Source organism: Hyperolius riggenbachi, chromosome 3, assembly GCF_040937935.1.
Source record: "Hyperolius riggenbachi isolate aHypRig1 chromosome 3, aHypRig1.pri, whole genome shotgun sequence".
NCBI classification, from domain to species: domain Eukaryota; kingdom Metazoa; phylum Chordata; class Amphibia; order Anura; family Hyperoliidae; genus Hyperolius; species Hyperolius riggenbachi.
The window spans coordinates 89,184,803-89,201,581 of NC_090648.1; the positions used below are offsets into that span (position 1 = coordinate 89,184,803).

Consider the following 16,779-nt stretch of genomic DNA (forward strand, 5'->3'; position numbering starts at 1 on the left):
TGATGTGGCTCCATGGGATCAGTGGATGTATGTACTGCCAGTGCATAATAATCATGGAAACATGCAGGGTGGCTTCAGTAATGGAACAATTAGTCCCACCAAGACGGGGTTCTTACCAAATAATGGCACTTGGATTGTGGTGCTGGGTGAACTACAGTGCATGGGTGACAAAATGATATGCCACTAAATGTGTTTGTGGCATTATGTAAACTTACCTCTCTATTGACTGTAATTGGTGCATGAAAAATATTGGAGCAAAATATACTGTATATTTCTGAGACCGCTCACATTACTCTCCCAATACACCTCCAGTCACACTCAACTATACCTCCAGTCACACCCAACTATACCTCCAGTCGCACCCAACTATACCTCCAGTCACAGTCACACCTCCAACTACACCTCCAGTCTCCAGCCATACCCAACTACACCTCCAGTTACACCTAACTATTCCTCCAGTCACACCTAACCACACCTTCAGACACACCCAACTACACCTCCACTCACACCCAACTGCCCCTCTTGTCATGCAACTACCACAGGTCCAGTCATACCCAACTATACATCTAGTCATAAAACTGCCACCGGTCCGGTCACACTCAACTATACTTCCAGTCATAAAACTACCACAGGTCCAGTCACATCCAACCTCCTGATGCTTGATGGCAACCCTCCCTCCTAATGCCTAACACTAACCCTCCATCCTAATGCTTAAAGGACTTACGATGCAAACAGAAAAGTTATGTACCTCATTGCCAATGCATTCCTCATAGCAGACCATCAGCTCCTTCCTTTTCACTGTCTGGAGCTCTGTTATCGTAATCCACTCTCTATTGCAGGCCCCGACCCTCTCCAGGGTCGCCTTATCTGATGCTTTAAAAATCCAGCGCCTGCACAGTTCGCCAGCCACTAGTGCGACTGCGCGGGCTTACAGTCCTGTCCGCGGCCCGTCCTCGCTCTGAGTGCTCTGCTCTACGTTATGAGGGCGGGCCCACACGACCGCCCACATGACTGAATGATGTGCCAGTCTCCCTTCACTCAGCGCTGTTCGTCTCTGCTGATGGGGTGCGACTGACTGGCACATCATTCAGTCATGTGTGCCCGCCCACATGAGCGAGGACGGGCCACAGACAGGACTGTAAACCTGCACAGCCACACTAGTGGCTGGCGAGCTGTGCAGGCGCTGGACTTTTAAAGCGCCGATTACCATCGCCATCAGATAAGGCGACCCTGGGGAGGGTCAGGGCCTGCAATAGAGAGTGGCTTAAGATAATAGAGCGCCAGACAGTAGAAAGGAAGGCGCTGATGGTCTGCTATGAGGAATGCATTGGCAATGAGGTACATTACTTTTTTTTTTCTGTTCGCATTGTAAGTCCTTTAACACTAAACTTCCCCTCCTAATGCCTAACACTAACCTCTCCCTCCTAATACCTGACACTAACCTCCCCTCCTAATGCTTAACACTAATACTTACTCCTAATGCCTAACTCTAATCCTCCCTCTGAATGCCTAACACTAACCTTTCCCTCCTAATGCCTAACCCCCCCCCCCTCCTCCTGATACCGAACACTAACCACCTCCTAATGCCTAACACTAACCTGCCTTCCTAATGCCTAAGGCCTCATTCACACAGGCTGCATTTTTTAAACGCATAAAAACGCACCAAACCAACCCCTAGAGTGCATGTGTATCATCTTTTATTTTCATTGTGCACGGCTAGGTGGCATCATTCTGCACTGCTTTGTGTTTTAAACTCCCTGGCGGTGCATTTCTGTCTGGAATTATGAGTCAAAAGCGGTACATTTTTTTCAAGAATTTTAGGTCTCCAATTCTTAAGTCATAAACTCACCGAAATATGTCAGAATAAAAGCCTGGTAGACATTCTGCACATAAATAAAAGACTAGAACACACATTTTTTGAATTAATTACATTAATGAATAAACTTAAAAACTTGTGAAACTGTACAAACAAGGCAGGCAGAGAGTAGTGAAAATCCAGGCAGAGGTCGGTGCAGGCGGCAGGCAGACAATAGTCAAAATCCAGGCAGAGGTCGGTGCAGGCGGCAGGCAGAGTCAGACAATAGTCAAAATCCAGGCAGAGAGAAGTCAAAATCCAGGCAGACGTTGGTGCAGGCGGCAGAAAGAGAGCAGTCAAAATACAGGCAAACGTTGGTGCAGGCGGCAGAAAGAGAGCAGTCAAAATACAGGCAAACGTTGGTGCAGGTGGCAGGCAGAGGCTAATCAAAATCCAGGCAGATGTCGGTTGATATATATATAGGGTGGGCCATTTATATGGATACACCTTCTCTATGGATACATTTCATATACCACACTATACCATCAATTTTTTTGGTTCCAACAGTCTTGGAGGGATCTATCCAATGTGGGTTAGTGTCAGACCAATAGCGGTGGTTTTGTTTGTTAACTTCACCATTCACATAAAATGGTGTATCCATATAAATGGCCATATTAAGGTGTATCCATATAAATGGCCCACCATGTATGTATATATATATACGTATGTATGTACATCCATATATATATATATATATATATATATATATGTACATATGCCATCACTGTAAAAAAAAAAAAAAAAAAAAAAGCATCACTGCCGCTCGACCATCCTGATCGGGAGAAGAGCGAAACAGAAGGGGATCCCGGCGGCCGAGGGAGAAGCCTGGGTCCCGCTGGCAGCGCCGATTGCGCACGGGACCCAGGAAAGTGATGCACATAGCGAATTTGGGCCAGCCCGAGCTAAGCTTGGGAATACCGTTCTGGGTAAGTGAAACCCAGCCCGAGCTCAGCTCGGGAATACCGCCAGGGGGGTTAATCAGTTTGCCCTTGATTAACCACTTCCCAACAACTGAATTGGTATCTACACCCCTGTGGACTTCACTTTAAGTACTTCTGAGGCGAGGGAGGGTGAAAATCTTTTTACTCACTTGGGGCTTCTTCCAGTCCCTAGCCAGCCATCTCAGTCCCTTGTCACAGCTCCCCCTCAGTGTCCCGCTGGCCGCCCCTAATGATTGCGACTCGCCTACGAGTCAGCTCTTCTGTGCCTGTGCGGGCACTTGTGCCTGCACGTCCACATCATCTGGCATGTACTGTGCCTGCCCACAACTACTGAATGGACGCACGGGCACGAGTGCTTGTACAGGTGCAGAAGAGCCTTCCTTGCCGGCGGGTCGTGATCATTACTGGCAGCCAGCGGGGACACCAAGGAGGACCAGGGCTGTGATGAGGGACTGAGACAGTTGCTAGGGGCTGGAAGAAGCCCTAGGTGAGTAAAAGGACTTTCATCCTCCCTTGCCTTGGAAGTCCTTTCAGCACCAGGGGCCTAGATACTTGTTTACATCGATGTGCCCTCCCCCCCTCCCCCCTGCATCGGCTACCGCAATCCCACCGCAGCTCGAGTGATCCCAGTAGTGAATGATGATCTGGCATCAATGAGATGCCATCGCCATTCGCAGCTCTTCACTACCTACTGTGTGCTGTTCAGTACACAGGATAGTAGGGGGACATCTAGTGGCCATTGGCCAAAAAGAAAAATACACCTAATAATGTTAATAAATAAAAGAATACACAATTTTAACCCTTTATTTCCCTCTCCTTTCTATATAACTATGATTACTGTTATTGTTTAAAAAAGTGACAGCGTAAAAAAAAAAAAAAAAAAAATCATTAAAAGTTACCTTAAAGACTTAACTTTTTTTTTAATATGTATGTCATTAAGGTATGTCACTACTACTTTTGCATATTAGGGCTTGTAATTATTGATCTAGTATAAAGAAACGCAAATGGAAAAAATACACCTTTATTTCCAAATAAAATATTGTCGCCATACATTGCATTAGGGAAACATTTAAACATTGTAATAACCGGGACAAAAGGGCAAATAAAATGCGTCCATTTTATCTCTCGCAGCACATTTTATTTTAAAACTATAATGGCTAAAAACTGAGAAATAATGTTTTTTTTTATTTTTTTCTTATTACTCCCTTTAAAATGCAGTTAAAATAAAAATAAACAATGCTCAGGAAAAGTACCACCCAAAGAAAGCCTAATTTGTGGCGAAAAAAATGATGTATAGATCATTTTGATGTCATAAGAAGGGGTTAAAGTTATTAGCGAATGAATGGAAGGAACTTGAAATGTGAACATTTAAGCTGGGTACACACGGGGTACCGCTGTAGCTTGTCGCTAGCACACCGGGGACGTGTGCGCGACAGCTCGGCGCCAGGTCCCTTTGTGCAGCAGCCGTACACACGGCGCACAGAGGGACATAGATGCGGCGGAAGCTCCCCCGCCGGAAGCTTCGTCCATGGTGTGTGGGTTGCTGTCGCTAGTCCGCATACACACACAGTACGCGTGGCGGACTAGCGACAGTTGCGCCGAAGTTGCCAATCGCCTGGCGACAGCTCTGACTAGCGACGGTTCGCGGCGCGTGCGTTATACACACGGGGGACCTGTCGCCACAACACGCGCGTGCCATATGGTTGCGGCGACAGTTGTTACCCGTGTGTGTGAGCCATTACTCTGGTTTTTAAGGGGAAATAACCTGCGGTGGTGAAGTGGTTAATGACTGCTGTTTTCTTCTGTTGAAGCTATATACATGCTGTACAGTTATAGTAATTCCTGTATTGTTCATCTTTAAAATGTATTATTGTTGCTTCATTAATGTATGCATGGATTCGTATGTGTAATTATTAATGACTCAATAGCCTCTTCTTTGTTGGGGGGAAAACCGCACCAAACAGCATGGAGAAAAACACATGCTTTGCTACACGTTTTTTAATGCATTTCAGTTACTGTGTGGGGTTTTCTTTTAGCATGCCTTTTGTTGATTAGCAAAATGGTATCAATAAAGATTTTTTTGTATGTGTTTTTTTTTCTTTTGTTGTGATGTCACATCCTTTCTGTGTAGGTTTGGAGGAGATTCAAGGAGAAAGGAAAAGGAATAATAATGTTTTGCTCTTATTCCATCATGTCTGCTCTTGCAGCTCTGGCTGTTATTTTTATATTAGCAGTTGTGATTAGAAGAACAGCAAGGCCTGGCAGGTATTGGGTGCATTCTTTATTAAAGGATGGAAAGGAAAAGGGTCTGTTTTGGGCGCTCTATGACGATCTTCGCAAGCATCCAGAAAAGTTCTTCAGCTACACAGGGATGTCTATTGATAGGTAAAAAAATGTTATAATTTATTTTACCAATCTTTCTCTAACCTGCACTCCAAGACAACATAACACAATGGCCTCAATTCTGGTAGGGTTATCAAACAAATTACCTCATGTGAGGTAATTTACCTCATCCTACCTAATAAAAGCTAACTGTTGCTGCGTCCAGCAGTTTTGTCCCTGTGTCCCAGGATTTTTGTTACTGCGCATGTGCGCAGTAACTGACAGCTGGGAGCAGGGCGGGTGCTAGAGATGGGAAGTTCGGATCTTTTCAATGATCCGGATGATTCGAATCGGATCATTGAAGAGACCCGGATCTTTGATCCGAATCTCGGATCATTTTACTACCGAAGCATTCGGTGGTGAAATTAATAGCAGGACAGGTCTTTCCTGCTGTAGACAGGAGAAGGGGAGGGGGGTGGACACACAGCGAAGGGGAGAAGATGGACAGAGGGCAAGGAGTGGACAGAGAAGGGAGGAGGGACGAGCAGAGAGCAGAAATGTTTGCACACAATACCCAAATGCTGCAATCATGCTTTACATATATTTCACCTATATGTTTATCTGTATACTTTGAAAGCAAACGTCGCAGTGAAAGAAAACATTCCCCAAAGTGAAGTGCAGCTGTTTAGTGCCCAGTGCAGGAGGATCATATTGCCTTTCAATCACAGTGCCTGCAAAGTTACTGAGCTGTGCTGAGCTGAGCCAAAAGTTTCCAATGTGATCACTGTGCAGCACCACGGAACAGCCAGCCTATAATGGGCAGCACATTGCAGCCAGTATGTGTGCTCTACACATATCTGGCAGTGGCACCCATGTCCCCTCTCTCTCTCATCTACCTTTGGCTGCAAGGCTGGCTCTCATCCAACAGAGCGATCCATCTCTGCTCTGCTTCCAGGACCCCGCTGCCCGCTGAGAGGGGGGCGTTTCGCTCCTTGCCCCGCCCCTTTTTCGATCCGAATCACTCATTTTGATGATTCGGATGATTCGACTCACAAAATAGATTCGGATCAAAGATCCGAATCGTTCATGATCCGGACAACACTAGCGGGTGCGGGTGAGCGAGGCGGGTGGGGGCACGCGCACTGGCGGCCGTAGACCTAGAGCCCGTTTTTAAACTGGCTGAGTCGGTACTTATCCGTTAGCCGGGCGCATCCGGCAGGTGACGCTAATTACTATTCCCCCTCCAGGCCGACATGGATAGTAGGGAAAGATGTAACTCTGGTGGAGTTTTGTCGCCACCTGCCGGATGCGCCCGGCTAACGGATAAGTACCGCTGAGTCTACTAGTGAGGTAATAACATTTAGCAATTCTGGTAGGTTTTAGTCATGTTTTACCTCATGTAGTAAATTATAAGGTAATTTATGAGGTAATTTACCGAATATAGTGATTCTCATGGAAATTAGGGGGCATGTTAGCACATAATTTACCTATCAGTTTAAGACCTTCCTGTACCTGGAGGTAAAGTCACTATGGCCTCAATTCTGGTAGGTATGTGAGGTAAATATTTTTTTTTGTAGATAAAATACCTCATGAGGTATTTTCCTCTTTTTTTTTTTTAGCAATTCAGATTTTTCTCCATTTCCAAACATGATGTAAAACATGAGGTAAATGCATACAATGAGGTAAAACATGAGGTATTTCAGCGGTAAGCATGCAGTAAATAATAATAGTAGTCTTTAATTCCATAAGTTCGGATAGTCTTTGGAAGATTTTTTTTTTGAGGTGGGGAGGTGTATTTGATTATGTAGCAACCTATGAAAAGTATATTTATAGGCATCCTTTATAAAAAAAATCCAGTAAATATTTGGAGTTTTATTTTTACTATTCTTTTCTATTACACAGCCTGAATAGGAACGACACTAAACCGCAATAGGAACTCCACTAAAAACTGCAAAATGCGTACAAATTGACTTTACCTCCGGGTACAGGCAGGTCTTAAACTGATCAGTAAATTATGTGCTAACATGCCCCCTAATTTCCATGAGAATAGCTATTTTTGGTAATTTACCTCATGAATTACCTCATAATTTACCTCATGAGATAAAACATGGCTAAAACCTACCAGAATTGCTAAATGTCATTACGTCATGAGGTAAATTACCTCACACAGGCTCGGACTGAGCCGGCGGGAGCTTGGGATTATGCCCGGTAGGCCCCTTACTTACAGGGCCCTGGGGGCCCCCGAGCACTGTAGGAGGGGTTAGGGGCCACAGCACAGGAAGGAGGAGCAGCGGGGAGGGGGGCAGTCTCCCCCAACCTCCCTCACCTGGGGGCCCCCCCTTCCATGCAGCCTGCCCTGCCCGAATCCCTTCTTATAACAGACCTCAGTTTGCAGCGAAAGCAAAGTGACAGGCGGCGTACACTATCCGCACTGAACATATTCCAAATGCGGAAGTGATGTCATTGACTTATTGAGGTCACTTCCGCATTTGAAGTATATTGAGCGCGGATAGCGTGTGCGGCCTGTGACTCTGCTGTCACTGCGATCTGAGGTCTGTCATTATAGGAAGAGATGCGGAGACAGGCAGCGGAGACCGGTTGCCGTGAGATCTGAGGTCTGTACTGCACCCTGCACTGCACTGCACTGCACCATGCCTTCACGACCCTGCTGCTGCACCCAGCCCCAACTCCCTGCCCCTGCATTTTGCCCCAGCTCCCTGCCCCTGCTGCTGAACCCTGCCCCTGCTGCTGCACCCTGCCCCAGCACCCTGACCTTGCTGCTGCACCCTGCCCCAGCACCCTGACCTTGCTGCTGCACCCTGACCCTGCCCCAGCACCCTGACCCTGCTGCTTTACTCTGCCCTAGCACCCTGCCCCAGCACCCTGACCCTGCCCAACCACCCTGACCCAGCAGCCTGCCCCAGCACCCTGCCCCTGCTGCTGCACCCTGCCCCAGCACCCTGCCCCTGCTGCTGCACCCTGCCCCAGCACCCTGACTCTGCTGCTGCATCCTGACCCAGCACCCTGCCTCAGCACCCTGACCTTGCTGCTGCACCCTGACCCTGCCCCAGTATCCTAACCCTGCCGCTGCACCCTGACCCTGCTGCTGCACCCTGCCCCAGTATCCTGACCCTGCACTGTTTTATCTGGTTGACTGTTACAACTTTATTTTTATTGGGCAGCATGTGACTACTTGATGAATTATCTGATGGCATAAGACTACTTGATTAATTATCTGAAGGCATGTGACTACTTGATGAATTATCTGATGGCATGCTACTTAAAGAGAGTCTGAAGCGAGAATAAATCTCGCTTCAGACCTCATATATAGCAAGGGCACGTGTGCCCCTGCTAAACCGCCGCTATCCCGCGGCTTAACGAGGGTCCCTGTCCCCCCAAATCCCCTCCGTAATGCGGGGGAGCGCTTCCTGGTTGGGGCAGGGCTAACCGCCGCAGCCCTGCCCCACGCGCGTCTGTCAGCGCGTATCTCCGCCTCTCCCCCGCCCCTCTCAGTCTTCCTTCACTGAGAGGGGCGGGGGAGAGGCGGCGATGCGCGGCTGATAGACGCGAATGGAGGCAGGGCTGCAGCCGTTAGCCCTGCCTCCAGGAGCGACCAAGCCTGCGACCAAGTGTCGCAGTGGGGGGTTTGGGGGTGAAGGGACCCCCGTTTAGCGGCGCGTATGCGGCGGTTTAGCAGGGGCACACGTGCCCCTGCTAACTATGAGCTCTGAAGCGAGATTTCTTTAATGTATGTATACAGGCCCATTTGGCTACTGAATTTTTTTTTTTTGATGCACCTGCCTATTTATTTTGTTCATTGTAAATATCTGTTCAATTTAAGAATTGCAATAAATTTTTCTGACGGATTGTAACATTTCAAAAATATGACCAATGTACCACACACCTATGCTCAGGCTAAGTTCACAGTGGGACGTTAAAGTCGCGCGTTAAAACAGCATTTAACGCAGAATAACTCACTGCAATGAAAAATCAATGCCCTGTTCACAGTGCACACGTTGCGTTAGTGTCTAATTCTGCACGTTAAGTAAAAGTACTGCATGCAGTGCGTTATACACGTTATTAGCTGCGTTAGACTGTTTGCACATGCTCAGTAATGACTTGGAAGCATACTTATCATTGCCTGTATTTTTTTACTGTATCTGCTGTATGTGACGGTAACGCTGCGTTGCCACTTTTTGGGCGCGTTGCGTTGTAAGTTTGCGGTGCGACTTTAACGTGGCATCAAAACGCAACGTCCCACTGTGAATCTAGCCTAAATGTTTCCCCAATTATGATAAAAATGATTGGAAACTCTGAGAAAATTGCTAGGTTGTGTATATTAATAAATTGACAATCTAACACACACCATACAATCGTTAGAGGAATTGAAGAGAAATATCTGGTATTCCGGATAGATAAAAATCTAAAAAAACGTGAAATCCGATCGGATTTTTCAGTCGAATGAAAAAAAAAAAGCTTTCGATTTTTTTGGGAGATCGTTTTTATCGAATTGCTGTAAAATCGGATTATTTTATTGTATCGTGTGTGGCCACTTTAAAGCAACTGGCTACTTAATTATTTCTGTGTGACTACTTAATATTTTTATTTAGCGGCATTTGACTACTTCATGAATTATCATGAGGCATGTAACTACTTGATTATTTTATCTAAAGTTTATCTGGTCAGTCCCACTCTCTGTCAATAGCACCGCTACTTATCTTGTGTATGCTGCGCGCCGCATGTGTCCATCTCCCTGTTATGGACGGTCCTCAGAAGTGCTCTTATGGCCCATACTCACGAGGGACTTTTGTCGCCTCAACACGCGGCGCGCGCGTGTTGCGGCGACAGGTCGCCCGTGAGTATGGGCCGTCGCACGCCCGCGCGCCCCCGAACTGTCGCCCGTCGCTATGTCGCCATGCGATTGAAACTTCAATCGCATGGCGACAGTCGCCGCTGCCCCCCCGCCGCAACTGTCGCTAGTCCGCGTGAGTACGCGGACTAGCGACAGCAACCTCCATTGAGGTTCACAGACCTTCCGGCGGGGGGAGGAGGAACGTCAGCGACAGCTTCCGCCTTGCCGCTGGTCCCTCTTCCGCATGTGTACGCGGAGGGACCTGGCGAGAAGCTGTCGCCGGCCTGTCGCCCACACGCTCACGTGTGCTGGCGACAGGCGAGTTTTGCAGCCCGTGAGTACGGGCCTTAAATCTATCTCTTAAACTTTCCTGGTTGGCCCCTAGTGTCCCAGTCCAACCCTGACCTCACATGAGGTAATTTGATAACCCTACCAGAATTGAAGCCTTTGTACGCATTTTGCAGTTTTTAGTGGAGTTCCTATTCAGGCTGTGTAATAGAAAAGAATAGTAGAAATAAAACTCAAATTATTTACTGGATTATCTTTTTTATAAAGGATGCTTATAAATATACTTTTCATACTCATAGGTTGCTACATAATCAAATATACCTTCCCCCCTCAAAAAAGACTATCCTAACTTATGGAAGACAAAAGCTATCATTCATAAAGGAACTGTCGGTAAGGGGAATCAATGCGGGAAAACACCGCTGGCGGTGTTTTAGACTTCTGGGTGGGCATTCATAAAAAAGTATCCATGTGCGGTAGCAGTGCGGAGATTCCCCGAACTAGGCTGGCGGTAGGCAGGCGGAGACATGGAAGCTGCCGAGTTGATACATTTCTCCGTGTTCCGCTTTGCTGCAGCTGCCTGGGAGGTCTGTGTGTCTCCATTCACTTACATTGGTATCGCCACATCAGAGGGAGCGGTACTTCCCGACCTCACACTGCTTGCGGTGATCTTTATGAATTAACATTTTGCTACATTTGTTCCGATAATCACCGCACAAGGCAGTGATTTATCACTCTGCTCGGTAGTGTCATTTTTTCATGCGGAAAGAGCCTTTATGAATGCTGACTTTGCAGAGTGTTCGGTAAAGTCAGTTTTTTAATGCATTTCCGCATGCAAAAATGCTTTATGAATGATAGCCAAAGAGTACTATTATTTATTTACTGCATGCTTACCGCTGAAATACCTCATGTTTCACCTCACTTTATGCATTTACCTCATGTTTTGCCTCATATTTTACCTCACGTTTGGAAATGGAGAAAAATATTTTAGAATTGCTAAAAGAAGAGGAAAATACCTCATGAGGTATTTTACCTACAAAAAAATATTTACCTCACATAGCTACCAGAATTGAGGCCATTGTGTATAGTGATGGCCGAACATCCCGATTGCGCATTTGCGAACACGTCCATGAGCGTTACCTCAAACGATTACAAACCGATTGTTCACGGTGAGTCCCATTAACTTTAAAGGCAGGTCGCGCTTCTGAAACAGTCAGGCTTCTGAGAGCAAGAAAGAGATAAATAGGGGAATTTCTTTGACATGGGAGACCAGGGTTTAAATCCTGGCTATGGTCAGTACCTATTCAGTAAGGAATTCCAGGCAAGACTCTCTAACACTGCAGGGTGGCCTCTTAAGCCCCTTAGTGGCTGCAGCTCTTGAGCGCTTTGAGTCAAACAGGAGAAAAAAGCTATACACATGTTTGGATTATTATCATTACAAGAGTCCTGTAAAGGACATTTGGAGGTCCCTAGCTGGCGCACCAGAAGTAGCTGAGCTACACAGCACCAGGGGCTTGATTCGCTAAGACAAATAGCATATCTAGCTTATCAGAGTTAACACGCCTTATCGGGGTTAACATGCCTTATCAGAGTAGCATAGCGAGCGCTACTAACTTATGCCTGCTAATTGGCAATGACGAGAGCTCCACTCGTCCTGCCCTGAGCCCCTGCGGGTCCAATCACTTTAAAGGACATTATCCCCGCACTTTGATTAGCCCAATAGGCTGCATGTCACTTGACAGGAAACTTGACAGGCAGCCTATTGGGCCAATCAAAGTGTGGGGATAATGTCCTTTAAAGTGATTGGACCAGCAGGGGCTCAGGGCAAGACGAGTGGAGCTCTCGTCATTGCCAATTAGCAGGCATAAGTTAGTAGCGCTCGCAATGCTATTCTGATAATGTATGTTAACTCTGATAAGACATGCTATTTGTCTTAGGGCTCGTTTCCACTAGTGCGGCGGGCGTCTCGCAGACGCACGCCGACACTGAGCAGGCGGGCGGGATCGCAGGTGAATCCCATGAGCCGTGCCATGCACGGCTATGGGATTCGCAGCCTCCGCCGCAAATTCTGTGGGGGGTTCCGGCCGAATCGGTCCCGCAAGCGATTCCGCCGCGGCGCCGTCATCCCCTATGGCAGAGTTTCCCCGTGTGATTCATGTGCAGGGAAACTCTGCGGAATCGCGGCGGAAACCGCGATAGTGGAAACGGGCCCTTACTGAATCAAGCCCCATATTTGCAATATAGGCACTTTAACACTCTCCCTTATGCTGGGGATACACGGTACGTTTCTGTACCGTGTATCGACCAGTTGATCCGGCCAGCTGATAATATTCAGCTGGCCCGATCATGCCGCTCGACCCGAGCACGCTCTATTCCCGCCGGCGGACAATGGCAGGGAATCGAGCGGGTGATAAGGAAGCGCCGTCGGGGACGAGCGGCAATCGATCCGCGCGGACGAGCGGGGATGCGCCGCCATCGAGCCGCTGGCGAGATCCGGCGCATAAAACGAGCCGTGTATGCTCGACATAAGGCAAACTGTAAAATGGACAAAGGGAGCTGGCATTTTATATGGGGGGAGTGGTTTGGATAGGGATCGGGTTGGATTGGCCATCCTGTCCCACCTGACTACAGGGTGAAGGGTCAAAAAATGACCCTATGGTAAAGAATAGGGCGGGCGTGAATGGTGCGTACTGTTTCCCGCTTAGGTAAGCTGGTGAACGGCCGATGTTCCCCGGGAAACGTTCTTCAGGCGAACGGTTCTGCTATCACTAATTGTGTACATTTTATTTATTTAATTTTTTTTTTAGTTTTGATGAACTTCTGGAAGAGTTTTACAATGATTTGAAATGCGAAGATGACATTTTTCGGCAGGCTGTTACTCCTTGTGAAAGACTGTTACTCACACTACGGTATGTTTAAAAAAAAAAAAAATAGCACTATTTAGCACCTACAGTACACTGTCCACCACTTTCAATGAAGCCTACACCGCTCTGCCCACCCTCACCTCTCCCTACCTCCTCTCATCCTGCTGTGTCCCCTTTCCATGCCACACCACACCCTGCCTCCCCTGATCCTGCCACACCTCACCCTACCTCCTCTCATCCTGCTGTGTCTCCTTTCCCTGCCACACCTCACCCTGCCTCCCCTCATCCTGCCACACCTCACCTTACCTCTTCTCATCCTGCTGTGTCCCCTTTCCCTGCCTTGCCTCATCTCACCCTCCCTCACATCACCTTCCCTTCCCTCATCCTGCCTTGCCTCACTCTGCCTCCCCTCATCCTTCCTTTCCTCACTTCATCCTGCCTTGGCTCACCTCATCCTGCCTTGCCTCACCCTGCCTTGCCTCACCCTGCCTCCCCTCATCCTGCCTCTCTTCATCCTGCCTTGTCTCACCCTGCCTCCCTTCATCCTGACTTGCCTCACCCTGCCTCCCTTCCTCCTGCCTTGCCTCACCCTGCCTCATCTCAGCCTCCCTCACATCACCTTGCATTATCCTGCCTCACCTCACCCTGGCACATCTTACCCTGCTTGTCTCACCTCGCCCTGCCTCCCCTCACCCTGCTTGTCTCACCTCGCCCTGCCTCCCCTCACCCTGCTTGTCTCACCTCGCTTTGCCTCCCCTCACCCTGCTTGTCTCATCTTGCCCTGCCTCCCCTCACCCTGCTTGTCTCACCTCATCCTGCCTCCCCTCACCCTTTTTGTCTCACCTCAATCCTGCCTCAACTTGCCCTGTCTCCCTTCACCCTGCTTGTCTCACCTAATCCTGCCTTACCTCACCCTGCCTCCCCTCACCCTGCTTGCCTCACCTCACCCTGCTTGTCTCACCTCATCCTGCCTCACCTCACCCTGCTTGTCTCACCTCATCCTGCCTCACCTCGCCCTGCTTGTCTCGCCTCATCCTGCCTCCCCTCACCCTGCCTGTCTCACCTAATCCTGCCTCCCCCCACCCTGCTTTTCTCACCTCACCCTGCTTGTCTCACCTCACTCTGCCTGCCCTCACCCTGCCTCACCTACCTTGCCTCACCTCGCCCTGCCTCCTCTCACCCTGCTTGCCTCACCTCGCCCTGCCTCCCCTCACCCTGCTTGCTTCACCTCGCCCTGCCTCACCTACCCTGCCTCCGCTCGCCCTGCTTGTCTCACCTCATCCTGCCTCACCTCGCCCTGCCTCCCCTCATCCTGCTTGTCTCACGTCATCCTGCCTCACCTCGCCCTGCCTCCCCTCACCCTGCTTGTCTCACCTCATCCTGCCTCACCTTATCCTGCCTCACCTACCCGGCCTCCGCTCGCCCTGCTTGTCTCACCTCATCCTGTCTCACCTCACCCTGCTTGTCTCACCTCATCCTGCCTCACCTACCCTGCCTCACCTCGCCCTGTCTCCCCTCACCCTGCTTATCTCACCTCATCCTGCCTCACCTCACCCTTCCTCGCCTCACCTCATACTTCCTCGGCTTAACCTGCCTTGCCTTATCTTATTCAGAATCAACCTCATCCTGCCTTGCCTCACCCTTCCTTGCCTCACCCTGCTTCCCCTCACCCTGTGTTCCTGCCTCCCCTCACCCTGCCTTGTCTCACCTCATCCTGCATCTCCTCATCCATCCTCACTGTGCCTCCCCTCATCCTGTCTCCCTTCACCCATACTCACCCATACGTACCTTTTTTTTCTCAGATTTCTGGCGTCCTGGCATTCTTACAGCTCGTTGCATTTAGAATATCGTCTGAGGAAGAGTACTGTAAAGGTCGTTGTGCTTTCAACTTGTACTTTATTATGGAGTAAGCTGCAACCAAAATTCATGGAGATTCCAGACCAAACAAAATGGATGCAAGTGGCAGATTTGTTTTGGAGAAGATGTCATTTTCCGAACTGTTTAGGGGCGATCGATCGGAAACATGTGGGAATAGTGTGTCCCACTTTCAGTGGAAGCAACTTTTTTAACGACAACCAATTATTTTCTATGGTCTTACTTACAATTGTGGATGCAGATTACAAATTCCTGTATGTAGATATTGAGCCCAATGGCGGTAGCTGTGATTGTACCAGCTACAGTAACTATAAATTTGAACGATTACTGGAAAGTGGACGTTTGAATTTGCCGGAGCCGAAACCTTGGCCTGGAACAACTCAGCCTCACCCTTTTGTTTTTATTGGCGATGGAGCCTTTGAGTTATCCACTCATATAATGCAACCGTATGATCATGGATCATTAAATTCGAAGCAACGACATTTTAATCGTCGCCTCACTAAAGCCAGGAGTATGGTGGAATGCGCGTTTGGGATCTTGGCAGCTAAGTGGCGTATCTTTCAATCATCACTTCAAATAACCCCAGAGGATGCGGTATGTGTAATAAAAGCAGCTTGTGTATTACACAATTATGTCAGAGAGAAGGAAGGTGTCGACCTTAAGGACTCTGATACACCTGAACACCTTTCTGCTCAATAGTGATGGCCTGGACCAAAAAATGATGCCATTTAAATGCAAGACCAACTGTCAGATTACCCTATGTCACCGGGATCTAATTAATGGAAAGATTGGCACGTCATTGCATTAAACTGCTTTAGTTTTGTTCCTCACAGTTTTGCCAATACATTGTCAACTGTGTACTGTTCAGTAATAAGAAAGGAGAGGCTATGGTCATCCTGCTTAGGGTCCTTGATTTCAACTGGAATAGCAGGTACTGAGGGGAGTGGTCAGATTTACATATAAACAATCATTAACCCTCGGCACTCATGACAATCACATCCAGCTGGAACACTAGCCTCATTAAAAACAACTAGGTTGCAAAATAATGCGAATTAAGAAAGGGGACGTTAGCTTACAAAATGGATTGCATGCAATAGCATTGGGTACTAGACCCTTACACCAGCGATGAGGCATCCACTTTAATGGCCTCAGCACCTGCCGTTCCATTTAAAATCATTGTCCCTTAGCACAATGAGCATAGCCCCTTATTTCTTGTTTGTAAGTTTTACCAGCTATTGTGGTCCGCCTGAAGGCTCTCCTGTTCCCTGTGCCAGTACAGCCCAATTATCAAATGGTGTGAGTAGTGCAGTTTGTTACTCCCGGGCAATCTTATGCTCAACACACACCATACAATCTTGGTTGTACAGATTTACCAAATCTATGTATTATAAGGGCCAACAGATTGAAAATACCTTGAGTGATTGATTGGATAAGCTCTTATACTACATGAAAGTGGTAAGATTGAACAACCAAGATTGTATGGTGTGTGTTGAGCCTTAAGGTGCGTACACACATGCGACTATAGTCGTTTGAAACGATCGTTCCCCGATCGTTTCAAACGACGATTGCTTAAAAAAAAGCAACCAACGATCATTAAGTCTAACGACGGACGAGCTAGATCGTTAAAAACGAACGATCTAGCTTGGCGGATTTTTACCAACGACGATCGTTTGCAAAAGTAGTACATCGTTGGAAACGGTCGTTCGTACTAGGCTTGACATGCGCATTTCGCTATTTCTCCATGAAACTTCTCATTTTTATGCGCAAGCGCAATAGTTGCTTTAT

General features: G+C 47.9%; 1 protein-coding gene across 1 annotated transcript; it reads left to right on the forward strand.

Annotated features, from left to right (window-relative positions):
- Positions 1-4,937: 4,937 nt before the first annotated feature.
- LOC137562816 (uncharacterized) lies at positions 4,938-16,517 on the forward strand. The gene is made up of 3 exons (XM_068274535.1): positions 4,938-5,181; positions 13,063-13,164; positions 14,922-16,517. Exons 1-3 carry the CDS (start codon positions 4,967-4,969, stop codon positions 15,691-15,693), a joined length of 1,089 nt encoding a protein of 362 aa, XP_068130636.1. The 5' UTR covers positions 4,938-4,966; the 3' UTR covers positions 15,694-16,517.
- The last annotated feature ends 262 nt before the right edge of the window (positions 16,518-16,779 follow it).